The sequence below is a fragment of the Anser cygnoides genome, chromosome 3, assembly GCF_040182565.1.
Source record: "Anser cygnoides isolate HZ-2024a breed goose chromosome 3, Taihu_goose_T2T_genome, whole genome shotgun sequence".
Taxonomy (NCBI): Eukaryota; Metazoa; Chordata; class Aves; order Anseriformes; family Anatidae; genus Anser; species Anser cygnoides.
In genome coordinates this window covers 33703132-33730872 of record NC_089875.1, presented here as the reverse complement: position 1 = coordinate 33730872, position 27741 = coordinate 33703132, and the positions used below count along the sequence as shown (strand labels likewise).

General features: G+C 44.9%; 1 protein-coding gene across 3 annotated transcripts; it reads left to right on the top strand.

Moving 5' to 3' along the window:
* The first annotated feature begins 390 nt into the window (after positions 1 to 390).
* CMTR1 (cap methyltransferase 1) lies at positions 391 to 27280 on the top strand. Of its 3 annotated transcripts, none has more exons than XM_066993838.1 (24): positions 391 to 530; positions 772 to 906; positions 4472 to 4614; positions 6980 to 7138; positions 8490 to 8582; positions 9308 to 9379; positions 10023 to 10117; positions 10222 to 10294; positions 10497 to 10695; positions 12758 to 12876; positions 13124 to 13220; positions 14460 to 14592; positions 15112 to 15291; positions 15698 to 15754; positions 16520 to 16577; positions 17219 to 17287; positions 17465 to 17596; positions 18112 to 18234; positions 18957 to 19048; positions 19705 to 19773; positions 21181 to 21228; positions 21770 to 21882; positions 22413 to 22521; positions 24284 to 27280. In XM_066993838.1, exons 2-24 carry the CDS (start codon positions 777 to 779, stop codon positions 24414 to 24416), a joined length of 2496 nt encoding a protein of 831 aa, XP_066849939.1. In that variant the 5' UTR covers positions 391 to 530; positions 772 to 776; the 3' UTR covers positions 24417 to 27280. The 3 variants fall into 3 exon arrangements, with proteins under 3 accessions (XP_066849939.1, XP_047936092.2, XP_047936093.2); XM_048080135.2 differs by having other exon boundaries at positions 397 to 554; XM_048080136.2 differs by having other exon boundaries at positions 397 to 564.
* The last annotated feature ends 461 nt before the right edge of the window (positions 27281 to 27741 follow it).

Genomic DNA, 27741 nt, shown 5'->3' with positions numbered 1-27741 from the left:
CGACACCCAGAGTGCGTCCACCGAATGGAGCAGGAGTCACCGAGCAGAGCCTGCAGCCATGACTGGGGGGGGGGACTGGCAGGTTGGGGAAGCACTGGGGCAACTTTTCCCTAGAAAAATGCCATTCGCCAGGCTGCGGCCGAATGACCGGTGCCAGCGCTTTGTGCACACCCTTATACATAAAATATTCAGAGCGTGTGCGTGTACAGACGGTGTGCGTAGGGTATACACAACGGGTATGTACGCGTAAGGGGCCCTCTCCCCCTCAGCACCACGGCGAGGGACGGGCCCTTCCCGCCCCGCCGTTGCTAAGCGGGGGGGGGGCGCTGCTTCCGCCCGGGCGGCCGGGCGGTGCGTCACTGCCGTGCGCCGCCGGCGGCGGGGGCGGGGGGCGGCGGCGAGCGGGGAAACGAAAGCGGCGGGGCCGGGAGCGGGCAGCGGACGGGGACGGGGGGCGGCGGCCGGAGCCCCCCCCCGGCTGCAGGGAGGAGGAGCCGAGGCTTCGCGGCCCGCTGTCCCGCCGGGGCTGGGTGCGCGCCCGTTCGGGTTTGGCGGTGAGAGGCTGTAAGGGAGCCCCGGGGGGGGGAGTTGGGGTTTGCGGGGGGAGGTTGGTGTTGGGGCGGCTCGGGGGGGCCCTGCTGCCGCCGCCTGAGGGAGGGGTAAGTTGGGAAGCGTAGCGGTGAGTACCTCGTGAGGGGGCTGGGGTCTGCTCGCTGCACGCGGGGAGGTCGGTCCGTGCGTCGCTGAGCGGCTGCGACCTGCTCCTTGCAGGCACGATGAAGAGGAGGAGCGAGCCTGACTTCGGCAGCCCCCAGAAGAAGCAGAAGAAGAAGATAGAAGACCTGGGGCTGACCCTCAGCTCCACCTCAGACGACGAGGCGCAGTTCAGCAATCATACCACGCAAGGTGAGGCTGGAGGCAGGGTGCGGCGGGCTGCTGTGGGGGCCCAGCCAACGGGTAGGGGCTGGGGGCACGTCTAAATCCTCATCCGTGGCCCTCATCCACGAGGTGTGGAAGGTGGAGGTGGATGACAATTGCATGCCCCAAAGCTGTGGAATTCTGGTCGTATGTGAGCAGCGTTAGCCTTCTCAGGCTCAGGTGCTACTTCTGGTTTCGAAACTTTCAGTAGCGAGGGGCTGTGCAGTAACAGAGCATGACATTATTTAGGAGAATCTTATTTAAGGCTGACTTATTTAATTTGAGGGGAAATTTCTTCTCAGAAAGAGCAGTCAGGCATTGGAACGGGTTGCCCGGGGAGGTGGTGGAATCACTGTCCCTGGAGGTGTTTAAGGAGAGGTTGGACATGGTGCTTAGGGACGTGGTTTAGTGGGTGATAATGGTAGTAGGGTGATGGTTGGACCAGCTGATCTTGGAGGGCTTTTCCAATCCTAATGATTGCATGTTGGAGGTGTTTAAGAGATGTGTGGACAGGGCACTAAGAGATGTGGCGTAGTGATGGGACTCGTTAGGTCAGGTTAATGGTTGCACTTGATGATCTTGAAGGTCTTTTCCAACTAGATAATTCTATGATAATGCCTCATTGTATTAAAAAACCAACCAACCAACAACAACGAAAAAAAACCCACACCAATATTACTGCCACATTTTTAGCAGATGGGAGAAATTGAGACATACAAAGTGGGTTGACTGGGGCTCTTGTGTTGTAGCGCTGTCCCTTTTGCTGGTTCAGCGTGATTTTTGTTGTTGCTGTTGTAAGCTGTGGAAGCTTGCAGGTATTTGGTTTCAGGAAGAGAAACTGCTTTGGAGTTTGTTAACTTAATTGCCTGCTTTGTTCTTTAAGCTGGAGTTTGCTTTCTCACTTGGAGTATACCAAAGATGAGGAGAGTTCCCTACACAATTGTTATCCCTATTGTAGAGCACTTTAAACCCTCCCAGGGTAGTGGTACTACATGTTGTCTCATACATGTGCCTGCTGCTTCTCGGTCTTGGGATTTCCCTTGATAATAGTATTAGTGAAAAAGGGTCTGAACACAGAACGAAGCCTTCCTCTTGTGAAAACAGAAGGGGATGTGTATGGAAGATGAGTGCTCAGTTTGGGAGTAGGCGTAGTGACAGGGTACGGTGTTTGTACGTGTCTTGCAAGACAAGAGAATGAGGAGGTAGACTTGTAGGGTGTTGGAGTTGGGATAAAGGCTATCAGGAACTGAATGCAGGACTAGGCTGAAAAAATCAAAAGTTTTTCTTTTTTTTTTCCCTTTTTATTATTGAGTTCAGTTATGGGTCAAAATAGGCTGTGAAACTTTATGGAACGAGTCAATGCAGTTCAAGGAAGACATTCTGGATAGGTTTAAATGTTTGGTAGTCTGTTACACCCGTTGTGGTTTCAGATGAAAAAAAGTAGGTTGGAAGAGAGAAGTGTTTTGAGATATGGTGCATGTATTTGCTGATCATGGCCTAGTGAATGTTAAAAGTAAGAAGAGATTTAAAGGAACTTTCTTGAGATTTTATAACAGGTATTGTGCTTGAGGCACATCATGAGACCTGGAAAATAAAAAATAATGATAATAAAAAACAGCTCAAAAGCAGACATCAAAGATAATTGAAGCCGTGGACTGGAGAAGCAGAAAGCAGTAACTGGTCCTAAAGTAAAATCCTTTTTGATCCAGTTCATCTCTAAGAACTTTGTGAAGGAAGGAGAAACGTAGCTTGTATGACAGATGTTTGGAAAGCAAGATGGGCATATAATATTGCAAACGTGCTGTGTCATAGCTTTCTTTGTCTTCAGCTGGAAGTCTCAAAGGTTGGTACTGTAAGCTCTAGCACAGAAGTTATCTTAAAGGGTGATAGTTCAGCTGCAGAGGTTGAACACACATTGAAACAGTTTTAACTACAGCCGCATATTTCACTGTGGTCTCTCACTTTCTGACCTCTTGTAATGACCTTTGCTAATTCTCCAGTTGTTTCCTGTTACTCCACTGATGCTCTGTTATCCATAACAGGAAAATACAGAGGTCTGTGAGTTGGGAGAGGAATATTGTGTTTTTTTTCTTACATCAGAAAAATTTAAGAAGAGTTCAGTCCTTTCTAGGTTATACCATGCTTTAAACATGTGCAGCTACCTAATTTCTTTTTAAGTGATAAAGAGGAAAAGGTAAACTCTATTAACAGCAATTTTTCTGCGTTATCTCCTGGCAACTTAGGTATTTCAACTTGTAGTTGTGTAAAGGAGTACAGGATGACTTCTAGCCCTCTGCGAACAAGGAAGGCTTGAGAGGCAGAGGTCTGATGAAGAGCGCGGCTGTGCTTGTGGTTTGCTGCTCCACTAGTCTTTATGGCCTGCCCCACTGCTGGTGCTAGACAAATTTCAGGAAGGAAATTTGTGCCGTTGCTTCATCCTTGTAGTGATCACACCACAGGAAAAGGGGGGGAACTCCCTGGGTTGTAGGGCCTCCCTCCCTCCCCACCTGGTGTGGGGCAGTCTGAGACAGCTGTGACATGACTACCACCCGATTCCTGCCCAGCTCCTAGCTACACTCAGAGGAAATAGGTTTGGGCATCTCACAGCTGTGAAGCAGCAGTGAAGCACTGCGTAGCTCATCCAGGTCTAGCTTCTTAGGCCAAATAGATCCCAGGGTAGAGCTGGGCGCGGGCAGAGCCCAAAGTTTGGTGCTCATGGAGGTTCGGCTGCATCAGTTTCAGGTGACTTTCAGGTGACAAAAATTGGGGCGCGTGCTGTGTGTGGTGTTCCATTTCTGCCTTGATTGGGTGATTGACTTCTTTAACTTCCTTGAACCTTGGTCATTTTTTTTTTAACCTAGATTGCCATTCTTTTGCATGGATTTGTATGCATTGGTAAACTTCTTTAGAGGTGAAAAATGGTCTCTTTCGGTAGTGAACTTATGGCTTTCGCTGCTGAGGCAGATGATGGAGTCAACTGAAGTTTCTTGTGGGGTGCTAAAAAGGATGCAGCTCTGTCTTTCTGCATTATCGGCCATTTTGTAGATGTCCGTGTACCTGATTTTTGTTCAAGTCAGGGATGCACATGCCTCTCTAATTAGGTAGGGAAATGAGGAGAATCCAACACTGTGTGTTATCAAGGTGTCAGTAACTGCTGTTTATCCTCAGGAGGGAACCTCTGGACTGTCTAGGATTATTGTAAAGGTCAGACACAGCACAGTGTGCTATTGTGGTCGTGCCGTGGCCTGCTGTGCTGCTGGCATGGGGTTTGCCAGGCCCTTTTGGGTATGTGGAAGCCACTGTCTGAGAGAGGTGGTGTGCATCCCTGGGACAAAGGGGTTGATAACCAAGTGTTGGTTCCGTGTGGTATTTTATATTGCACCTGAGTGCTTCCTGTAACGCATTTGAGATACTGAAGTGTACTGTCAGACTCAGTGTTTGTTGAGATAATTTAATGAGTCGCACTGTATAGCTCTTGATGTGATTACTTGAGATGTCTTGCTTTTTGTCCTTTTTTTTGTGTGTTCACTTCTCTTGCTTTTCTTGTTTTCAGAGTCTTCCAGTAGCAGCAGTGGGTCTGAGAGTGAAAGCGATGAAAAAAGACCAGTCTTCAGCAATGAGTTCAAACAAGACTCTCTTGTGGAGGGTACTTCATCCCGCTACTCAATGTACAACAGTGTCTCCCAAAAGCTCATGGTAGGTCAAAATAGTTTGGGTCCAAACTATCGAGATCTGATGAGAGCAAACTGAAAAGACCAGTCTGTTCTGAGATTTTTTCACTGTGATTCTGATCATTATTATAGTGAGGTTCTCTGTTTGATCCAGCTAATAAGCAGCTGGGGGAGGCGGAGAGAGATTTGTAGATGGGGATTTGACTTTTTTTAAAAAAAAAAAAAAGGTGAATTCACGTTCCAGGCCTTGGAGCAGGGAGGTGAATGTGAAGAGAAAGATTTCTGGTTCAGGCAGTTTGCTGAGCTAGAGAAAGAGCCCTACCTTGTGTTATTTTGCAAATATGTATGGTTGAGTTAACAGATGCCCTGTAAGAAAGGCTTTTACAAATTCTCGGATTGATATTAATTCCTTTTAGTCTTGGCAGCTGGCTGGCCTGCCCTTGCAGAATTATTACCGTAATTGTTAAGGTATTTCTTTCAAGCAGTGCTGCTCTGGTTTATGTAGGGCCAGAAGTTTCTTGGAAACACATGGAGTTGTGAATAATAGTAACTGTGACAGCTAAACTTTGAAGATGATCATCAAGCCCTTCATTACACAGTGTTAGCATGGGGAAGAAAGAATTTCTAGGAAGTTTTAAGAAAATTGTTGACTGTTTCTTTCTCATGGTAGTCCCAAAATTAGCAAGTTTTTTCTGAGTCTAGAGGCAATAGCAGGTTGTAGAGAAAAGTTTCTCCGAGTCCGTGCTGCTACACATATTTCCCAATGCAAAATTCATCACTGTGGTATTGTGAGCATCATAATCTGGAGAGCATTTCTATTCTTGACAAGAGAAACAAAAACGTTATCGCCAGGGGCAGCAGGAAAGATGAGCCATAGTTATGTATGACTTGAAATGTGACAGGAGGTCTGGGACTTGGAAGAGGACTGAACTCAGCTCTCTCTTTACGCTGTGCTGCTCGCAGAGGAGCAGGGGTCAGCAGTCCGGTGCTTGGTGGTACACCAGTGTGTAACTTCCATGGTGGTACACCAGCGTGTAACTTCCTTTGCCAAGTTAGAAGTTCAGTCTCCACTAGAAGCTGGGAAGTGCTAGTTCTTGCTAGTGGGAACAGGGAGCTGCTGCCTTTCCAGGAGATGGAATGCTGCTAGCCAGCTCTATCATCTCTCATACGGAGCAGGAAGTTTCAAGTCTTGCTGAATTCAAAACTCAGCGGGGTCCAGAGGCTGTGAGGTTCTGATCTAGCCCCTCTGGATAAATCCTATTGCCGATCACTACATGTCTGTCCACACGTGTTTTTGTAACTGGGCTGCAGTTTGCTGATTCTAGCACAAGACTGCCTTTCTCTTGGAGAGTTCACTCTCGATCCAATCACCACGGTACAGGAACTTCTGCTACTGAATTCAGAAGGCTCTCCTTTGTAAGGCCTCATAAATCTGAATACAAAGATTGATTGAATGTCTGGTTGGACAGCTTGGTAGCATTAGGTAAGTAAAAGGAAAATAGTTCTTCATTACTAGATGTTCAGAAGTCTGTCCTCAGAACTGATGTATAGCAGGCTCAGTGGCTGTCACACTGGATGTACATATTTCAAGGACTGCCTTTCCAGATAGCAAAGGCAATGGGTAAACTCCATGTACCTTTGTATAAAAACTGTCTGATATTATTGTGCTGCTTCTCATACAGGTTGATAACAAGCAGTGTCTTTGTTGCTTTTCACAGGAGGGAGCATATGGATGATGTATTCATCCAAGTGAAAATTCTTAAGTCTGTTATTTACTTCTTGTTTTGCGGATAAATATTGGAGGGAGTAAAATTGGCTGCATTCATGCTTTTTTTGTTGTTCTCTTATTGCTAAAAATAATAAATAGAAAAGCTGTTAAAGTAGCAATTAATGAGCATCTTTTTTTGAACTGAAGGGATGGAGTGTGTTTCAGGAGCAGTGTGTTTTGCATTCCTCATCTGGGTATTAGCTGAATTTTAACTGATACTTGCAATGTATGTGACTGCATGTTCACAACAAATAATATCACCACAACATGATTTTTTTCTCATGCCAACATCTTCTGGTTTATGAATTTAAAAACCCACTGAACACAGTGGTGGATGTGTCCTGGCTTCTTGCTACTTCTCCTTTGGAGCAGTGTGTTCCTGAATTTTTCTAATTTGTTCTCTTTTCAAACGTCATTCTTTAGATCCGTTTTTTTTCCCTTCCTGCCTCAGTGGAGTGAACTCAGTATTAAGTCGTGAAAGCCACTACTGAGATTAAAAGTTCTCAGTGGCTCCAAGTCACTTCAGTGTGATGGCTCTTTTCTGGGCTAGTCTTTAATCCCAGTGGCAGTACATAAACTCATATCTACTTGCCTCAGTGTGCTCCCTTTGTTTTCTTTATAGGCCAAGATGGGCTTTCGGGAAGGAGAAGGTCTGGGAAAATACGGCCAAGGCAGGAAGGATATTGTTGAGGCCTCCAATCAGAAGGGAAGGAGAGGCTTTGGGCTGACCCTCAAAGGATTTGATGGGGAGCTGAATATCGATTGGCAGGATGAGCCAGAGGTAAGTATTTACTGTTTTGAATCCCTTTTCCATTGCTGGGTTCAGGATTTGCTCTCTGGGAATATTTTTATAGTGCTGATATAACTGCTACTGTCAAGTGGTAGACCCAGGCCCAACTTTGTCCCATGACAAAGCATGTCAAAACTTGTTTTATGTCACATGCATTAATGGTCTGGCACAAAATCTTTCAGGTGGAGTGTTGCTGTGATCTGTGTGATTTGTTTCTGAGCTTGTAGTAGAGAATGTGATGGGAAACTGTTATCAGGCTGTTCTGAATTTACCCTTTTTATTTTGCATGTTGTTTTTTATACCTGCGTAGGTGGCTTTTTTGTAAGTATTTTTCTGGATGTGTTTAGTAGTCGTATCTAAACTGCTGTGATGTTTTATTCCTGTCTCTTGACAAGCTCCTCAACAGGGAAGAAAATTGGAAAATAGAAATGGGTGTTGTCAAGAAATTAAAGCCCAGTTCTGGTATTATTTGATACAAAACAGCTGCTGTATCCTTGTTTTCAAGAGGAAAAAAAAACCAACACACAAACAACAAACAGTGCACAAAAAAACACTGAATCCTAGGGATCTGGTCAAGTGGAGGCCAAGCCAGAAGGTCCCAGCCATTGTTAGTGAAGGGCAGCAGTGCTATTGAGTCACACGGTGTGCTTTATTGTACTTTTGTACTTGGTTCTCCTTTCTTTGAGTAGTTTCCAGCAATTGGAAATAATAGCAGAGGTTATTCCTCCAGAGCCAGGAATTTGAAGCCTGTTCTGTAGGCTTATTGGCTTAGGGTTCGTTCTTCACCATGTTTCTGCATCTCACAGCAATTGTTACCTGTGACTTGCTCTTGTGGATGATAGTGCTATAACAAATGTAAGAAGGTGAGATCTTAGCAGCCGTTCTTTGTGAAAGAGCGGCGTCACTGTGGTCTTCACTGCCAAAACAATTTCTTCCCAAGATCATAAGAAAATGTTTAAATCCTGAATTAAGTCATGGAGTGAGGGAGTCTTTCAGAAGAAACTGTGTGAATGGATGTGTAAAACGCCACCAGGAAGTTTTTTTTTTTTGTCAACCGTCTCCTTTGCAACGTCTCTAAAATGTACCTTGAGAGCACGAGGCTTTAGCTTTATTGGTTATTTATCAGATGAGAGAATAGTACTGTTCTTTTGTTGGTGGTGTTTTTTTTTTTTAATCTGATGAAATGAAATGTGTTTTAGGCAAGGAGGAAAAACTATAGGGCCCTAAAGTCATGGCATAACCCTCTATGGTAGGATTGGTAGGCAAACCTTTTGGGAGCAACTGGTAGTTACATTTTGCTAGCAAAATCTTACTTGACTCTTCCCATGTTTTGTTTTTGCAGCCTAGTGCCTACGAGGAGGTGGACTGGTGCCTTGAGTGTACCACGGAAATCCCTGATGCCCAGGAGCTGAAGGAGTGGATGACTGTGGGGAAGGTAGTTTTTTAGATCCCAGTACTTACCAGCCTAAGAAGACATGGGAATGCTCAGCCTGAAACAATTGCCTTGTCAAAGAGTTGTAGAAAATCTAGGCTGGAGGAAGCCTCTGGAGACTGCTCCTGCAGCTTTCTGCCTAAAGCACATCCAGCTAGATCAGGTTTCTCAGGGCCTTGTTGGGTTGAGTTCTGAATATTTCCAAGTACGGAAATCTCACAAGTGTTTTGAACATCTGCTTCAATGTTAGCTAACCCAATTAGCAAAATTATCTATATAGCTAATGGGCATTTATTGTGTTGCAGTTTGTGTCCATTGTTTCTTGTCCTGTCACTGTGCATCTCTGAGAAGAGTTGAGGTTAACTTTCTCTTATTTCCTACCCTTAGGTAATTGTAGGTAGGAATAGGATCTTGCCTTTTCCGTCTCCATTCTGAGCAAGCTTTTCTATCAGTCTCTTATACATCAGATACTTTTGCACCCTTGTCATCTTGGTGGCCCATTTGCTGGGCTTGCTCCAGTGTGTCAATATCCCCCTTGTACTGGGGAGTGCTGAGCTGTATGAAGTATTCCATGTGTGGTCTGAAGATGCTGAATAGGAGAGAATTGTTCCTCTAGCTGCTGGCTGCACTCCTGCTGATACCACCTAGAATGTGGTTGACAGACTTCACCCTTCACAAGTTCATGTTGCCATATTTGCTAACTGTTGTGTGTTCTCATCCTGCTCCAGAGGAAGATGGTGATTGAAGATGAAACAGAATTCTGTAGCGAAGAGCTGCTACGTAACGTCCTGCGGTGCAAGGTGAGTCCTGTTCCTTAGTGAAGAGTGGAAGTTTGGGGCAAGCAAGTGAAATAAACAATTGAAAGGGTTGAGTAATTGACTGGTGATTGGCAGGAGCTCAGAACATCCTCTCTTACCTCTGTGTGACTGGTGTGACCTAGAATCCTGGTTGCTACTGCCTGTTTGTCGATCTGTTTTGTACCTCAGCCTTCAAAGAGATGAACAAAATCAGTGGTGTTCCTTTCTGGGTTAGTCCAACTGAAAGGCTGTAGACTTGAATGAGCTAAGGAACCAAGCTCCCTTTCTTTTCTTGTGTTACATGTTTCCTCCTAGATTTGATCATACCCTTATGAATTGCTGTGTGTGTGTGTATATCTGTGAGAGAAATACCTTCAGCTGTGACTTCTTTTGAGGTGGCTAACCATGCTATCAGGCTCTGGAGCTGTCAGTACAGAACTCTTCAGTGTCACTAAATTTGATTAACAGTTGGGGTGGCTTAGAAGAAGAGTGCTTATTATGTGACAGAAGAAAATTCTGTATTGGTGTATCAAACCCAGCATAGAGCACTCTAAGGAGCGAGAAGCTTGAGGACAGGAAATGCTTATGCTTACCTATCCCTCGAGCCTATGTCAAGTCCAGGTTGATTTTGTTTCTGTTTGTGCAGAGCGTGTTTGATGAGTTGGATGGAGAAGAAATGCGTAGAGCCCGAACAAGATCCAACCCCTATGAGATGATCCGTGGAGTCTTCTTTCTGAACAGGTCTGTAGAACGTCTGGTTATGCAGCCTCTTTCCCATGTATGTCCACTTTCAGCCATGGGAGCCAAGGTTGAAACTTAATAGGTCCCTATTTATGTGTTCACAGAGCTGCAATGAAGATGGCAAACATGGACCATGTCTTTGACTACATGTTTACAAACCCGAAGGACTTCCATGGGGTGAGGGCCTCCCTTTAACTTTCAAGCGGCAGTACTTTCTCAGTGGAGAAGGTGGAGAGAAAGGAGAATCCTTAGGATACTGGCTGGGAAAAGAGATGCTTGAAAGACATTTCTCTGGCTGAGTAGTGCAGTTGATGGTGTGTGGTTTAACTGAGGGGAGCTGTTACTGGGTGAGTAGAATTTCCTCAGTTTCCTTTCGCAGAGGCCCTTGATAAAGGAGCGAGATGCAGAGCTGCTCTACTTTGCTGATGTGTGTGCTGGTCCTGGGGGCTTCTCCGAGTATGTCTTGTGGAGGCGGAAGTGGCACGCAAAAGGATTTGGCATGACCTTGAAAGGACCAAATGATTTTAAACTAGAGGACTTCTATTCTGCTTCCAGTGAGCTCTTTGAACCTTACTATGGTATGTAGTGCATGCATGAACGTTACCTCATGTTTTTGCTTGTGCTCCAGCTTCTGCATCAGGAGTGCGGCTGGCATTTGTACCAACGTGGGGATCTTAGAGGAGCCTGTTTCTAGATAACCATTTTGCAAAGTAGAAGGGGGCTGTCTTCTGAGAATGGGGTTGAGATCGGTGAGCTTGCATATCAAGTTACGCTTCTGCACTTATTTCCATTCTGCCAAGAAGACGTGTGTCCTCTTGTAATACTTTGTACTCGCTTATCTGAAAACTGCAGAGTGCTTTAAGATGGCTTGACAATAGTTCTTCCCACTTGACTGATGTAATTCTGAAACACACTGAGTTAGATGAGTTGCCCAAAGATCTGTGAGAAGAGGCAGAGGTAGAAGCCTTACTTGATTGACTGGCAGTATGCTTCTGTATCAGACCTCTGTGGCTCTGCTTTGATAATTGGTTGTGGACTCTCAGTACAGATAGCTAAAGCAGATTAGGGCTATAAGCTGTACCTGAATCACTGTGACTAAATGAGCTTTTTAATATAAAGAGGTTTAAACTAATGTGTTACCATGTCTTTGAGGCAAAGTGTGCGTAAACAGACTATTACTGCACCTTACCTCATGGATGGTAACTTGTTAAGCTAGTTTGTTTGTGCCATCTATCTGTGTAGGCTCACGGAGTAGGAAGGGGAGATAAAAGGATTGATAGTCTTCCTGCTTCTTATTTCGGGCCATGTAAAGGAAACTCAAGTGTGACTGTCCTGTAGAGAAGATGGTAGCCAGTTTGACTTTCCACTGGCATGTTTTTCTTTATCCTGCCACCACTGTGACTCTTGATGTCTGCCACTTTTGACATCTAACCATGAACTCTTAGAGAATAGCTAATCTTCAGGATTAGATGTGTTAAAGAGAAGGTTTGTGGCAAGGGCAGCAGGGCAGATAAATGCCTTGTTCTAATGCCTGCAGCATTTGGATCTTCATAACTCACTAGTGCTTTTATGGAGAGAAGGAGATACCTGGAGAAATGAATAACCCAATGACTTTGATGCATTTTCTTGATTCCCTTTCTGTCTGTTGTGCTGTAAAATCTAGGGAGATGTATACAACTCTCTTCCAGTGATGGGAAGGAAGTAGATTGCTGTGATATTTGTGTTTTGAAGAATAGTAACAAATCCTAGTGTCACTTTGCTTACTGACAGGGTGATTGACGAGGAATTTGGTTATCAAAGCACTATCATGCATCCTGATCTCTGCTGTTTTCTAGTCTTGCAGTTGTTCAGTTAATAGAAGCTGTAGTTTTAGAAGATTTATAGGGACTAAAGCCAACTAGAAGTTCCGGCTTCTCTGAAGTCAGAGTTGGTAACCTCTAGAATGCAGCTTAGATGAGCTTTCTAAAACACTAGCCGGGGGGACAATGCATCTCTTTAAAGAGCCTTATGGGAAAATTACAAGCCTTCATGCAAAAAAATAGGAATTTCCTTTTTCCTACTCTCTTTATAAACTTGTTTGCATGTGAACAATTTTTGGGGCTGTTTTTTTTTTAACTCCAAATTATGTTGTGTTTGGAAGTAGGTGATTGTTTCTTTAGAATTATTCTAATTTTTAGTTGAAGGTTTCCAAAGCACCATGTAAACAATTTTGCCTTTGCTGTAAAAACATGTTACTAAGAGGTGAGCTGTGCAATGAGATTGAATCTTACGTTTTTAGTGGTTTCAGCTATTTGTCATTTCTACTTGGGTGAGAATATTACGTTGTAATGCAGTCAGTTCCTGACTCAGAGGAGGGCAGCAAGTGATTTGTCATTTGTTGTGGCTAATATAAAAGTCATCTTTTGAGCATGGTTATTGTATGGCTTTGTTTAGCCATGACCACAGAAGCTAAATAGTTTTTCTAAATTAACAACCATCTTTGGTGGTGAACCAGGGAATATATTAATGCTTAGTCACTTATTGAGGTCTGTGTAGTGTCTGACTAAATGTTAATTGCATTCAATAGATCACCTGTTTGTACTGATCTTTTGTACTGATCTTTGCAAACACGTTAGTAATCGTCTCTTCCTTTCCCCTCAGGAGAAGGAGGGATTGATGGAGATGGAGACATTACTCGCCCAGAGAACATTACTGCTTTTCGGAATTTTGTTTTGGACAATACTGATCACAAGGGAGTGCATTTCTTAATGGCTGATGGGGTTAGTCCCTTTCTTTTTCTTCCTGCACTAATGACCAAAACCGGTACCTTGTACCTCAGTCTGCATATGATATTTGATGTGTCTGCACTTAAAACATGAAATTCATTAAGGCTTGTCATTAAAATTCCTGGTGGCAGTGTTTTGTATTGTTAAAAAACAAACAAAAAAACATGATTTAGCTGTACAGAATTGTTTGCTTGAGCAACAGATTTGTGGAGATGCTAATCATATGTTACATGCTTTGCAGGGCTTCTCTGTTGAGGGTCAGGAGAATCTGCAGGAGATCCTAAGCAAACAGCTGATGCTTTGTCAGTTTCTTACAGCACTGTCCATCGTCCGGACAGGTATGTTCTGTCTGTTAATCATCTTCTACCTTCTGTCAGGTGTGGGTGACATTGCAGAAGGATGCCGTAGAATTTTATTAACGTGCCATGAAGTCTGCCCTGCCATGAGGCTGTATTGCACAGGATTGAGCGTATATACGTTCGTTCCAAGATGGTTGTCACAAAGCTAAGAGAACTGGGACAGAAAACTTAGGCTATCTATGTCTGTTTTTCTTTTTATTACGAGCAGGAGGTAAAATGCAGTAGTTTAAATCTCTCACAATATGTTATGTAGCTGTCTTGGGCTAAGGTCATAGTGTGGTAACTGGATAGTATATCTGAGCTTTATGGTATCAGCTGGCCCAGCTGCTTTCTGATCATTCTAGCAGGCTGGTTGGAACACAGTGGTACTAATCCAGTTCATCCTTCCCTCTAGTTTGTGGCTTTTCTCCTTTAAATCTGCCATCTCTGATCAAAACCAGCTCATCAGCTCATGCTGTTCTAGCTGTAACCCATTACTGCCAAGTGATGGACATTACAGCTGTATCTGGTTTTGATGGTTCCTCTCTTCTGCAGAATTTAGTTAGCATTTGGCATTGACACACAAGAGCAGAAGATAGGAATGTTTATCCCATTGTCATTTATCTTGTGTCCTGTGTTCAGAAGTACTTGAGGCAATGATCTGCTTAGCAGTAGTCTTGAACATGATATGGTATAAGGAGTAACCTTCTTTAAGTCTTTCCTCTCTGAGTAGATATAACTGCCAGACTGACTGCTTTTTGGTTTAGGGAAGTTGGAAAAGTTGTTTGAAGGCAAAGGGTGGCATGCATGCTTTTCTTTCTAGATGACAAGCAATTCTGTTTAGGTAACATCAATTAGTTTGTTCTTCCAGCCCGAAACTTCTTGTTGTACATAATGGAGCTGCTCTTCTGAGGCTTTTGCATAGCATGCTGCAGTGCCATAGGGGCATAGTTTGGGCCTGGGAAGGGAGGCTAGGGAGTGGTAGAAGGCTTGCTCTTGAGAAAGCACGCATACTGATTTGATCCTGGTCAGAAAACTGCTTTTCCCTTTGCTGTAGAGATATGGGGAAGATGGTTCATGGAGCCACATTGGCCTGCTTCTTGGAAAGTGTTTTAGATACTGTTTAATTGTACAAAACCACTTACTGTTTCTGCAGAAGAGAAGATTAGTGAGGTGCCTGGTATCTCCTTGTTTCTTTATAATCTGCTGGTGTCACTGTGCTTCCTCTCTCTGCTCCAGGAGGACATTTTGTCTGCAAAACCTTTGACCTGTTTACTCCATTCAGTGTGGGGCTTGTTTATCTGCTGTACTGCTGCTTTGAGCGAGTGTGCATCTTTAAACCTGTGACAAGCCGTCCTGCTAACTCGGAGAGGTGAGATTCTTGAGCATGAGGGATTACTACAGAAAGCCCGTCCTCTAAATTCAGTGATAGATGAATTTAGGCAAACGGAATCTCTGTGACCTCACTCAGTTGGCAACTGTTTTGGAGGAGAAAATGTTTTAGATGCCTAGCAAATTATGATGTTTGACAAGGTAAAGAGGGTATTTGCCAAAATACACTTGATTTTCACTGCCTCTACTGAATTCCTTCCGGAGAGAGAAGCAGTGGAACTGAGTATGTAATGCTGTTATTGTACCTGTCAAGTTTAGCAGAATTGATTTACTACTTTAGGGAGATCTGTGGCATTTTGAATAGGGTTGAATTTCCCAATCTTTTTGGAAAGTGGAAACTGACATATAATGACTTTGTGATAAGTGAAATTTCACCTTCTTGGGGCTGCCTGGGGGAAAGAATTCCTGGGATTTGGGATACTGTCCTGACAATGGGAGCATGGCAGGAAAGTTGGCTGCGTGGAAAGGCCCGAACGCAAATGATCTCTCTGCTCTGCAGGTACGTGATATGCAAAGGGTTAAAGCTAGGGACTGAGGACGTGCGGGACTACCTCTTCATGGTGAACATCAGACTCAACCAGCTGCGCAACTCCGATGTGGATGTGAATCTAGTTGTCCCACTGAACGTGATCAAAGGGGACCAGGATTTCTATGATTACATCGTCCAGTCCAATGAAAAGTGAGTGCCTGTGGGCAAGGAGGGCTGCTGGCTGTAGGCAGGTCAGCCAAAACAGCTTTCAGTTGCAGATGCTTGCACTCATGGAGAGGCTCGTTGATGCTGCTGCACTGCTCTGCTTCTGTTCCAAGAGGCTTAGCAGGGCAGAGGGGCCCTGTGCAGAGAGGGGTTATTACTGTGAGTGACTGTTTGGCTTCTGTGTACCGTCCTCCTGTGTAGACTGGAAAGGAGGATAGTGCCTAGTTCTTGCTGGTGGACTTCTGGTCACTCTGATTCATGCTGACAATGATCCACTGATTCTCTTTGAGGATCAGTCAGGCTTCTGCCTGTTGTCCCAGTAATCTTCCATGTAGTTTGATCTTGGTGTAGATAAACTTGCTCCCTGACTGAAATTTTCCATCTCTTTTAGCCACTGCAAAGTTCAGATAAAGGCGCTAGCTAAAATTCGTGCCTTTGTTCAAGACACGTGAGTATATTCCTCTGGCTTTCAGTGAGGATTGAACTAACTTACTGTAAATCAATTGCTTTGCCCTTCTTTAATGTGTTCTTAATTTGAGCTGGTACTTTACTTGACCTTTAGAGCCAGGAAAATTAATAGTGCTTTTAGGTAGCTCAGTTTGTCTCTGCCTGAGTTGCTTGCAGAAAAGTGTGGGTAGCTGAAGGAGTCCTGAAGGTTGATGGTCTGTTGTCACCTTTATTGAGAAGGCTACCATGCACTGCGTGCCTTCTGATTAACATACATGGGCCTGCTTCTTAGCAGGCTGGTATGTTCATACCTGGCTGGTATGTTCAACCCTACAGTAATTGGTTAAGATGGGCATGGTTCTTAATTTTTCAGGGGTTAATCAGAGCATCTAAGTTATGTACCTAGAGTTACCTAAAGCATGCAACATGAATTTCTCACGTTCAAAAAACCTAAAGCTATTGCAATGTATAGCTATTTCCCTGACGTGACTTTTCTGTTCAGGTGTCATTCAGAGATCACATAATAGAAAGCTGAGTGAGCCTGAGAGCCAGAAATTGTCTAAGAATGAATCCTAACATTAACGTTTTTTTTGTGTGGGGAGGGAAGCAGGAGCCTTTTTTGAGTGTAACCTGTTGAGGAGCACTGTATGTTTGTCATTCCCAAGCCTGACAATGAAAGATGCAAATTGGATGGGGCTGGGATATGCTAATGCTGTGAGAGCAAGGAGGTTTCACCATTTTAATAGTCTGCTTCTTTTCTCTTGAGGACGCTGATCGAGCCACGGCAGGCTGAAATCCGAAAAGAGTGTCTCCAGCTATGGGGGGTAAGTAAGCTGCGAAGCAGGGAGATTGTAAAGGTGATAAAATCCTTGTTGTGATGAAATAAGGATGGAGCCAGAGTACAGATAAGCTTTCTAACCAGAGGCCTAATATGTTGTCCTGGGGGAAGGTCAAAGATTATTTGGAGCTTTTCATGTAAACAAATAGGATGATGCTTGTAGGTTATGTGTATGGCTTAACTGAGCAGGCATCTGATTCCTCTGCTTTGCTGCAGCTGAGAATGTTCGATAGCATACAGAGTGAACTCAGCACCTAGTGGTTTTCATGCAGTAGAGCTCTCCAAAGGGTCTTGTTTTATGAGTCTGCATGTTCTCTTTCCTGAGCCTTTGACTGTAGTGAGGTCATACATATGGCAGCGTTTCACTGAAATGTGGATGGAATCAAAGATGTAGCCTGAAACTTTTTGAAGCTGCCTCAATGTTTCCTCTGAGACATAGTATACCTATGTTAAATTTGAAAAACATCTGAGACCTTTTCTTTGCTAGATGACCTCTCCAGCAACTGAAGTCCCAAGAGCAGGAGTTTCAGGGGGCAAGATGTTCTGTCATGTATTGAAACCAGAAAGGTTCACGCAAAACACGTAAAAGAATAACACTTATTATCAATTGTTTGGATTTTCCTTCAGATTCCTGATCAGGCCCGTGTTGCTCCCTCATCTTCAGATCCCAAGTCCAAGTTCTTTGAGCTGATCCAGGTAAGACTTCACGCAGAAGCTGCTTCTGCTTCTTCTGAGTTCTTTTGTATAAATAGGCCTTTTCCCTGCAGGAATTGAGAGTAAGAAGTCCTGGATTATTGTTTTATGGAGAAATTGCATTTACCTATCTGTTGATGCATTGTATCTAACTTGCCTTTTCCATACGTTATTCTTTAGGGCACGGATATTGATACCTTCAGTTACAAACCCACTCCTCTGAACTCCAGTACACTGGAAAAAATCCGCCAAGTGTTAGATTACCGGTGTATGGTGGCTGGAAGTGAGCAGAAGTTCCTCTTGGGACTAGGGGTAAGTCCTGAGAACAGTCAGACTTTACATCCAGGAGTTCTGCTGGTTCATTTCAGTGCTACTATTTTGCCTTGCAAATTCATCCCATTCTTTCCTGACCTCAAAGGCCAGGAAGGATTCTTATCAGCAGTCCTGGATGCTGCTAGTTATTTTATGTTTCTTTCTCCTGACTTCACTACTTTTCACTGTAATTAACCCTGTTTTTGTAATTCCAGCCTACACAGAGACCCGTACTCTTGCTAGTGTCTCTAATTACTTTCACTGTCCTTTTAAAGGTGTTCTATTTCTGGTTCATTATATAGGTATGAAAAGTTAATGACCAATTAGAAACGATGTTTTTGTGCTTTTGCTGTAGAGATTGAGGTTCTTCCTTAAAATTTCCCACAAAGAAACTGCTTGTGACGGCCTAGCACAAAAGGATTCTTCGACAATGCTCTGCAGTTGGTCAGAGGTCTCTCTTCCATCCCTACCCTCATGAGGCCTTGGGTGAATCTGACTCTGCCTTCTATACGCAGAAATCACAGATCTACACATGGGATGGTCGCCAGTCAGACCGCTGGACAAAACTGGATTTGAAAACTGAGCTGCCACGAGATACCCTTCTCTCTGTGGAGATTGTTCATGAGCTGAAAGGAGAGGTAGGAAGCTATTCTTTCTCTTACAAGTGGCTGCAAATAGAATGAGCAGTTTCACTTATTCTCTGTAAGGTACTGCAGAATAAATGTTCCATTTGTGCCAGGTGTGAAGGTTTATTTTGTTTGATCTTTAGAGAAACTATTTCAGATTAAGTTCCTTCTTTCTGTCCAGTGCTAGAGAGATGAGCTTTTAACACAGTTTTGAAAGCCCTTTGGACCTGACATACTGTTGGCCTACATGCAGCAGCTGGTGACATTGCCACTAAGACTTGATCTGTTCTGTGGCTCTTCGGGTACATAACTGTGCAGTAGTGATTGCAGGCCTTGGAAGAAGACCCTTGAGGTATATTCACAATATAAGGTGTTGCTGCCTGGGAGTGCGGCTGTCCTCTGGCACCTCAAATGAGGATGCTGTAGTACACTGGGCTCTGTGCTGTGCTACCTGATGAGGCACTATTGTGCCAGAGAGCTGGTGATGGTAGCTGTGGTCCTGCTTTCTCTCCCTCCCTTGAGACAACTGTGTAGTTGAGATATGCCGGTTCTTGGAGGCTGGCGTGTTACTACACAGTGGGCTGCAGGGAACTGGCATGCTTCTAGTATCTGGAAAGGTGCTCTCTCTGGAAGAGAATGATGCATTGCCAAAAAAATTGAAAAGAAAAGCTATAAAAGAAGCTGAAATAGCAACAGACAGTCCGAGTAGTAAGTTTACATATTACTTTCTGCAGGGGAAAGCGCAGCGAAAAATCAGCGCTATCCACATCCTTGATGTCTTGGTGCTGAATGGCAATGATGTCCGAAACCAGCATTTCAACCAGAGGTACGTAGGCTCTGGAGAAGTTTCTTTCTTGTACGTGAGTCAGAGTGACTGTGAAATGTTTTTCATGCTAATAGCAGAATGCTGAGCACAGGGAGACAAGTGCATTCAGCTGAAACACTGCTGTAACGATGAACTGTGACTGAACCACCTCAAAGTGAAGTGGGTATAGCCTTTTCTGTCTGTACTGTCTCTGTGTATGAGGGCAGGTCTAGCTCCATTCTTAGTCTGGAGTGAGCCAAGCACAGTATGGATAAACTGAGCACCCTGGGAATATGCATGAGCCTAGCTGATAAGTGGCTCAGGGAGAAGGAAAGACCCTCTGTTTCCTTCCTCAGGGGAATGATGTGTCTCCTAGTCTTGCTTGCCTGTTTAGGCATCAATGTGTTCAGCAATACACAGGCTTGTAGAGGAGGCTATGGAAACCCATTCCGAATGGATATGGGTCAGAATCCATAGTAGCCAGTATCACTGGGCACTGAACTGTGAGGGTGTGGTAAAAAAAAAACAAAACTGTTTCTCAAGTGCCCATTTGGCGAGCAGTGGAGGCAATCTGCAAGTACTGAAGTGTCTAGTTGGTTATTCTGCTGAAACTGTTACCTTCCTGGTACACCAAAGATCTAGCTCAATTGCAGGATTCTCTTTCTGTTCTTGTTCAGGATTCAACTGGCGGAGAAGTTTGTCAAAGCTGTTTCCAAACCTAGCCGGCCAGATATGAACCCGATCCGGTGAGTGACTCTTCTTTCCCTCCGCCTTGCATGCCTTGGTTTTGCTGTGTTCAAGGATGAAGATAAGGAGATGAAGGACTTAAACTTTAAGCTGAAATTCATAGTTGGGTTTCACTGGAAAGAGGCTAAAAGTCCTTTCAATATCTGAGGTGAGGCTGATAGTAGAGAATTTGTGCCCTCCTTTCACACATCAGACACTCACGCTTTCATCATAGTGGACTGGCCAGCACTGGTCTCAGATGTGTGCTGATGTCTACCGCACAGCTAGCTTATTGCAGTCTTTTATGTCCTTGTCTGCCCTGAAGGGTCAGCAGAGGTACAGAGAAGCTGACTGTTAGATAAATGCAATGTGTATCAGCGTTTGCAATCTCCAGATGGTTAGCCTGAGGAGAAAGTTTTAGTTACAATGTCAAGAAAGTTTCTAACAAAGGGCTTCAGCTTTGGTTGCCTCCTGACTTTCTATTTCATTAATTTCGCTATAGCGGATCACGAGAGCATTGTTGTGCTGGGTATCAGATACATATTGTGGACAAAATAGTTTCTGTCTCAGAAGGCTTTCAGTCTAGCTAGAAGTGCTATGATATTGCAAGAGAGGCTGGAGTATGGCAAAGAGGATGTTCTGCTTGATGATAGATGAATGGGAACTCAGACTCAAGACAGTCACAATTTCTGGAGGAGCCTGAAGCATTGGCAAGAGCTGAAGATGAAGCAAGGAGGAGGCCTGTCAAAATGGGTAGTAGAAGGGTTCTTTGCTCTCATGAAAAGGTGTTCAAACTGTGCTGTTAGAAGCCTGATGATTATAGCAGCATGTGTGAAACAGGTGGTTGGGATGTCTGATCAGAGGCAATGCTTTTGAAACTTTCTGATTCGTCTTCATCTCAGAACAACAAAAACAAAAGCAGCTTGACATAACAGGATGATGATTCCAAATCGTCTTTACTGATTAAAAAAACAAAACTGTTTTTACCTCAAGGTAGCTAGCAAGTTTTTGGTGTCTCTCAGGATAATGGTGAAGATCTTTCAGTTTACTTTTACTGCAAGGCCAGAACCTGCCTGGGGCTGACCTTGGTGAATTTACCTCATGGGAAAACAAAAGCACCTGACTTTCACTGTTCTTCCTCTTCTGTATACTGAGCCTGAGGTAAAAATGTACAGCTTCCTTAGCAGTGAGGACACTTGTATGTTGCTTACAGCAACCCATCTGTGAGAAAGCAGATGTCACGTTTTTTCAAGCCAGAAGAAATAAAGCATAAGATTGGAGAAGGGTGAACCTTAGTCATACTCAGCCACCTCATGCTGTACAGAATGAACTGTTGTTGCTTCTTACAGGTGGGACAGAAAAAGAGGACAGTTCAAGTTTTTATTTTTTTAATCGCCTTTTTTTCTTGTTTCTTCTTTCCCCCCCAGAGTGAAAGAAGTGTACAGATTAGAGGAGATGGAGAAGATTTTTGTGAGGTAAGTGACTGGCTGAAATGAGACGTTTCAGGGCCTATGGAGAGACTGTCAGCCACCAATGCATGACAGCAGAGGAATGGGAGGGATGTGCTGATTTGTGCTTGAGCAGTCCTGGAGAAAGATTTTGTAAAGCTCTTGAATCATGCTGCTGAGCCCTAATGCCACAGACTTGGCCAGTGTGCTTTGCAGAGGTAGGAGAAGCAACTGCGCTTGAGTATTTGTGCAGAACTGTCAGTGGCTTGAAAGATTTAAGAGTTCATACCTGAAATGGGAACCCCATTAGGATTCAGTGTGGTAGGTCACAGATCCTTCATTCCAACACTAGATTTGCTACCTGATATAGATGGCTGTTTTTTCTAGCCATGCAGGGGAAGCAAGAGGTGGGATTTTCAGGGATGTGGTGATTTATCCTGTCATATTTTCACTGTGATGCTCTGGAAGGGGTGTGTGGGTGTCATATTGCGTGCAAGAGGACGATAAAGGAAGAAACAGGAGATGCTGTGTTTAGCAATCTCTATCACTGTCTTCTCTCAACATTCAGGTTAGAGATGAAAGTCATCAAGAGTTCAGGGGGAGTACCCCGGCTATCCTACACAGGCAGGGATGACCGGCACTTTGTACCCACAGGACTCTACATCGTACGGACTGTGAATGGTAGGAAGAGAGAGTCCCCTGCTCTTCATTTTTTTTCACTGCACTTTCAAGTAAAAAGTATTTGACTAGGCTCACTCCTCCTGTAACTCTGTAAAAAGTTAATGGCAGTATTCCAATGGCTAGAGATTGACTGTTGTAGTGAGCATAGCTTAGATTGGGAAAAGGTTCAGGGTGTTTCTGTGATAGTTTATTCAGTTGCAGTTTGATCTGTTGTGTGGGTAAATCAATTTATTTACAGGACTGCCTTTTTTGAGATTATAATTGTTTACCAAAAAGATATTTTCCAGAGTAATAGTACATGGAAACATCCTGTTTGGAATGTCAATTTTTAAATGTAGGGAGAATGGGATTTTCTCAGTGAATGCAAAAGTGTGGAAGGCAGGTGGTCTTGAGGGAGGAAAGGGAAAAGGAGTAAGAGAAGAATCACTGTTATAGATTCCTTGGCCCTGTTTGCACTATATGTGTGTTTCTACCACGCTTTTATCCTCATTCCATTTTCGATCTAATCCCTGTGACACTTTTTCTGCAAGATCCCTGGACAATGGCATTCAGCAAAAACTCTAAGAGGAAATTCTTCTTCAACAAGATGACCAAGCAAGCAACATATGACCTCCCTGCTGAATCCATCGCACCCTTTCAGTGAGTACTAGCCGTGGCAATTGCCAGAGCTGAGGCTGTGGAAAGGTAGCTGCGTCTGGATGGTTGGAAGGGAGTTCAGGTGTGCTCTGATATTTTTGCAGTTGTTTGCACTGCAAGCACAGCTTGGCCACCAGCAGGGTGTGCTGCATAAGCTGATACCTCACAGATTTAGGAAACTGCTGATCTGGAGTTGTTGCTTTTGCTGTTGATTGCTATGAATAACACAAATCTTCTCACAACGTCATGCCTCCATCTGCAGCAGAGTGTGAGTGAGTGAACCTCGCTGCACGCAGGGAGTCCTGCAACTATAGTTTATTACATCTCTGTATGTTCAGATACTTCATTGGAAGTTGCTAATTTAAAAGTCAGTCCCAGTTAATTTAGCCCAAACTCTGGTATACGCTTTAGGTAGCCAGAGGTTGTTTAATGAGAGAGTAGGAGAAAAGCAGTATCCCCTTGGGAAAGGATTGTCACTGGACTGTCATTAACGCTGTGGGTGCTGAATGCCACCTGTATCCAGGTACTAGGCCAAGGCAGCCTTTGAGTACACCAGATTCTGTGTCTGTCTGGTAGGTCAGGGCTTGTGGGTGGAGATGTTCTGCACAGTTTGTCCTCTGGTGGTCTCAAGAGATACCCTCCACTAGCAAGGACTCTGCCTCTGAGTGACAGCTTGACGTGAAAAAGTGCTCCTGACTCTCTCACTTTGAATCTCCTTACCTACTTTTCAGTTGCATTCATAAGAATCTTTAAGCTTCCCTTAACCAGCTAAATAGGAGAAGGGGCTTAAAACTGTGAAAGGAGAGGCACATGGTGTTTTTTTCCCCTCCAGGCCTCAGGATGGGGTTAGTTCTGCCGAAGTACCCAGAAATAGGCCAGTATGAACCTTTATGAAAGGCTGAGAACGTAGAGCTCTTGTGTAGGACTCCAGAAGGGATGTGTTGTGTTGTGGTTAGCGAGTACTAATGTGTCTGTAATTAGCCATTGACATGTGCTCTTGTCACTGTGCTAGTACTGCTTTGTTAGAACAGTAGCACTAAATAAGCTATGAATATTGTGTCAGTACTTGTACAAAACTAAAAGGCTGCTGTGTCGGCAGTAATTAGCAGCTCTGTTTTCATTATGGCTGGGACTGTGTTGATGCAGCGAGGGGGGACTGTGCCTGATGGATGGAGTGAGAGATGGCGTTGTAGGACCGGAACTCTCAGCAGCCGAGTAGAGCTTGGTTATTTCACACAGGGGGAAGGAAGGGATGGTCATAGCTGTTTTTGTACAGCACGAAGGGCTGTTCATTTGCAAAGCTCTATAAGACAGCTATTACTGATTCTAGTAGGTTTGTCGTGAGTGATTAGACTGCTAGTTGCTTCTGCTGGCAGACTTTCTAAATTCTTCATTAATGCCTTTCCATTGCCTGCAATGACAGTTTCATCCTCTGAAAAACTTGTGGAGGGAAGAGAGGGAGGTTTTCCCTAATGATCTGTCTCCTTCCAGCAAATACTGAACTGACTCTTGAGTGAAGTTAGAATTAATAAGTTTGCTTCCATGGAAATCTCTTAGGCTAGGAAGTTCCTGTACATTATGGGCTATAAAGTTTGTAAGATGAGCGAATGGATGTACTGGTCTAAGGCACCCCTTAGATAGAGTACCTGTGTGGCTCCCAGCACAAGAGCAGCTGTGCCTGTAGTGCACTTTGTGGCTAACAGGATGACAGGGTTTTCCTTCCCCTCTTCTGCCATACTAATCCCGCTCTCTTCTCTGTCCACAGTGTCTGCCATTACAGCCGCCTCTTCTGGGAGTGGGGGGAAGGTGTCAAAGTGCACGACTCTCAGAAAAGGCAAGATCCAGAGAAGCTATCAAAGGAGGATGTCCTGTCTTTCATCCAAGCACACTACCCCTAACCCTCTGCCCTCTTGAGGGGCACCGGGTGGGGCTGAGCCCAGCTTGGATTCTTCAGGGACTGACAAGACTGGGGAGACTCCACAGCTATCCTGGTCCTCTCCAGAGCTGATTCCCTGGAGGTGACGTAACCAGGAGGCGCTACGCAGAAGGCTCAGGACAAGGCTCTCCCTTGTCAGTGTATATAGGAGTATGACCCAGGTAGCGCGCCTGCTGCTGGAGCACCTATGGTGACTCCTGGAGTCGAGTCCCTTTTGTCCTGACCTACTGCGTGCATGAGGCCAAGGGGCTGGCAGCTTTCTTTGCTCCTGTGCAAATATTCAGCAAGGTTTGTGGAGCTCTGTGTGCGTGTCAGGGCTCTCCAGGCTTGTGCTTCCCTGGCAGTGGGAAGGAGCAGAGGAAGGTGGCAGGGCTGGGCAACAGCGCGCTGAAGCAGTCCTGCCTTGTTCCTGGCAGCTGTCCATCTCCTTGGCCTCGTGAAGGGCCTTCGCTACCCCGTGGAGGGTAGTAATTCATTGGGGAATGCTAGCTTTGGGGCGCAAGTATGTATTCTTGTTGGTATCTCCGACGTTTCTGCTATCGAAGCACTTGGCTGGCCATCGGCAATTCCGATGTGGTGGTGTCCCACTGAACAAGAGCCAACACAGGTGATGACTGGACTTCCTGGCACCGACTTGATGTTCTGGTGCCACAGGTTTCTCAGACCTCTACAAGCTGCTGTGATAAGGATTTCCCCTTTCTAGGTCAGTGACTGATCCTGAGGCAGCAGCCTGGGGTTAACCTGTGAGTGTCTGCCTCATGGTACTTCTGAGACCAAGGTGCTTTGGTTCTTGGTACTCAACAATATTACCCAAATCTTCAGGAAGGAAAGCGGACGTGGGAGGGAAGACAAAGGAAGTTTGCAGTGCTGGGGGTCTTTAGAGGAAATAATGGGAACATAGGACTTTGTTAGACTTTGTTAGAAGACCCAGGGCTTCAGCAAAGAGAGATCTTGACTTTGACCATGTTGGTTAATAGGAAGAAATCCTGTCCCCTGACTGCTCCCCTGGAAAGGATACCAGAATTCAGTTTCTAAACGCCAGAGTGGGCTTTGACACCCTCCAAGTCTCATCTGGCCCTGGCGCTACACCTGGGGTGAAGGCACACAGCTGTGACACTCTCAGCATGAAATTTATGTCAGCAGACTTCTCAACGCGTTTTTATGCTGGGCTCAAAGTTGTCTTCTGTTGCATGATTTACCTTCAGTTCTGGCTTCCATCGGGCTTTTGCCAGGTCTTCCACTTAAATCAGAAGGTAACTCGCAGTTGACTGCTTTTAGCTAAGCAGTTACCCCCTTTTTTGTTTGCTTTTAAACACATATTAGCAGTAGGGAGGAAACTGATTTATGGGTTGTCTGAACTGTGCCTTAAAGAAAGCTGTAGTTCTTGGGACTATAGCAGTTGCTTATTTTTCCCCCCAAAGTTGTATGTAGGATTTGAAAAAGCTTTATGTAGTAAGACATGGAAGTTCTCACTTGCAGGTTTATAGGTGCATGGGTGCCCTGCACCCCTCCCGAAGAGGCCGTAACAAGGGTGGCATGTTGTGGAAGTCTCACTTTCATCCACCCTACAAGGTCCAGCGTCATGTATAGGTTTTGTCCTCCTTCTCAGCATGCAGTGAATGTCACCCTACAAGTAGGCCATGCTCTCTGAGCTTGGAGCACTTCCGTGTCTTCACAAGCACATAATTCCCATGTGCCCGTGTTTTATTTCTCTGCAGTTTGGTATAAATGAACATAACAGCTCGATCTCCTTGCACCAGACAAATGCAGGTGCAGGCTTGGTGACTGGAGAACCACACCCCTCGGCTAGGGGAGCAGCACAGGAGCTGGTCTGTTGCTCTGTGGAAACTGGAGGCAGAGCTAGGGCGTGGATGGGTTATGGATAGGTGGCCCTGAATGCTGTGCAGGGGAGTGATTCCATTTTTTGTCAAGCTCCAGCCTGAAGTGATGATGTGGGTAAAAGGTTCTTCCATGTGGTTGGTCGATAACCCTCAGACGCGGGTCTACTGAAACAGCTGAGGGGCTGCACGTTGTCACGGGGTCCTGTGGATGACCTGTAGCTGCCCTCTATTTTCAAGCAGAGGCAAAATATAAATGAGAAAGGGTAGGCTCCCCCCCGTGAAGAACAAGAGCTCTGTCACCGGCAGTTTGCTCTGGCAATGGCACTTCCACGAGGGATGAGGAACCTTCCCTGGGGGCCAAAAAAAAACAAAACACAAACAAAAAAGCACCTCCAACTGTGTGGTTTCCAGACCTGTGTGCAGTTGGCTTTTTAAATCAGTAATTTGAGGTCTGGCGTTTCTGCAGACAGCCTTGAGGCTGTTCTAATGCCGGCAAGTGTGCTGCTCCCTCTGCCAGGCTCCTGTGCTAAGTGTTAGGTACTCCACTCAGGGCTCTGGTCTCCCTGGGGGCTGGCAGGCAGAAGGGTGACGAGGAAGTATGCTGCGGAGCTTGCAGGCTTTTGAGGGTGCAAAGGAAATCTCAATAGCTGCAGGCTAGCTTTTATGAACAGATACTTCCTCTTTGCCCTGTTGCCTCTGATTCCTCCCAGTTTTAATTTGCTTTTATTTTTATTTTTGATGCACTGAACCATGATTCTGAATCCCCCTTCAAGAAGGCAGGCATGAGGCACCGTGCTGCTTGCTTCCTTGATGCAGGGTGAATTTGGAGGGATTATGTTGGGAAGGGGGGTGAGGAAGGTCTTGCTGAAGGGAATGTTTATGTACATTAATTGCACAATGTATTGTTATTAGGCTGTGTATCATTTTGTGTTGATTTCTCTGCTTTCATTGTCTCTATTACCAATACAGCCCCTTTAGTTCACAACAGTGCTTATTTACTTTGTTTCCCACAAAATCTGGGCTAGCAGTTTGCGTTAGTGTGGAGACAGGAGTGCCTTGCACAGTTACAACTTTGAAGGCAGTCCTGTTCTCCTAAAGGCCTTCCTGACAAGTGCTTCCTCAGGGCTTCTCCACATCTCACTGGACCAGGATGAGAGGAGGGACTGCAGGGCCCTATCTCCAGCACTCCTTCCTTACTGGTGTGCTTGGCTGCTTTTCCACTGAAAGGAAGCAAATGCTTGAAACCCAATACTCAGGCAGATTCCAGGCCACAGCAGTGCAATAGTCCACTGTTGAGACCTTGCCAACCAGATATATCAAAGTGCCTAACCCCATCCAGCCTTACTGCGATGGAATGTGTGCCAGCAGTGAGATGGGAGACAGCAGGATCCTAACAGAGGAGTGGCCTGAGAGACCTGCTACAAAACTGGGGAAGGAAGGAAAAGC

Excerpts from the sequence above, each read along its gene's own strand:
- CMTR1 (XM_066993838.1), top strand. The coding sequence starts at position 777 with ATGAAGAGGAGGAGCGAGCCTGACTTCGGCAGCCCCCAGAAGAAGCAG. Across the intron at positions 9,380-10,022 it reads GTAACGTCCTGCGGTGCAAG|AGCGTGTTTGATGAGTTGGA; the intron begins GTGAGTCCTGTT and ends CTGTTTGTGCAG. Across the intron at positions 17,288-17,464 it reads AGTTCTTTGAGCTGATCCAG|GGCACGGATATTGATACCTT; the intron begins GTAAGACTTCAC and ends GTTATTCTTTAG.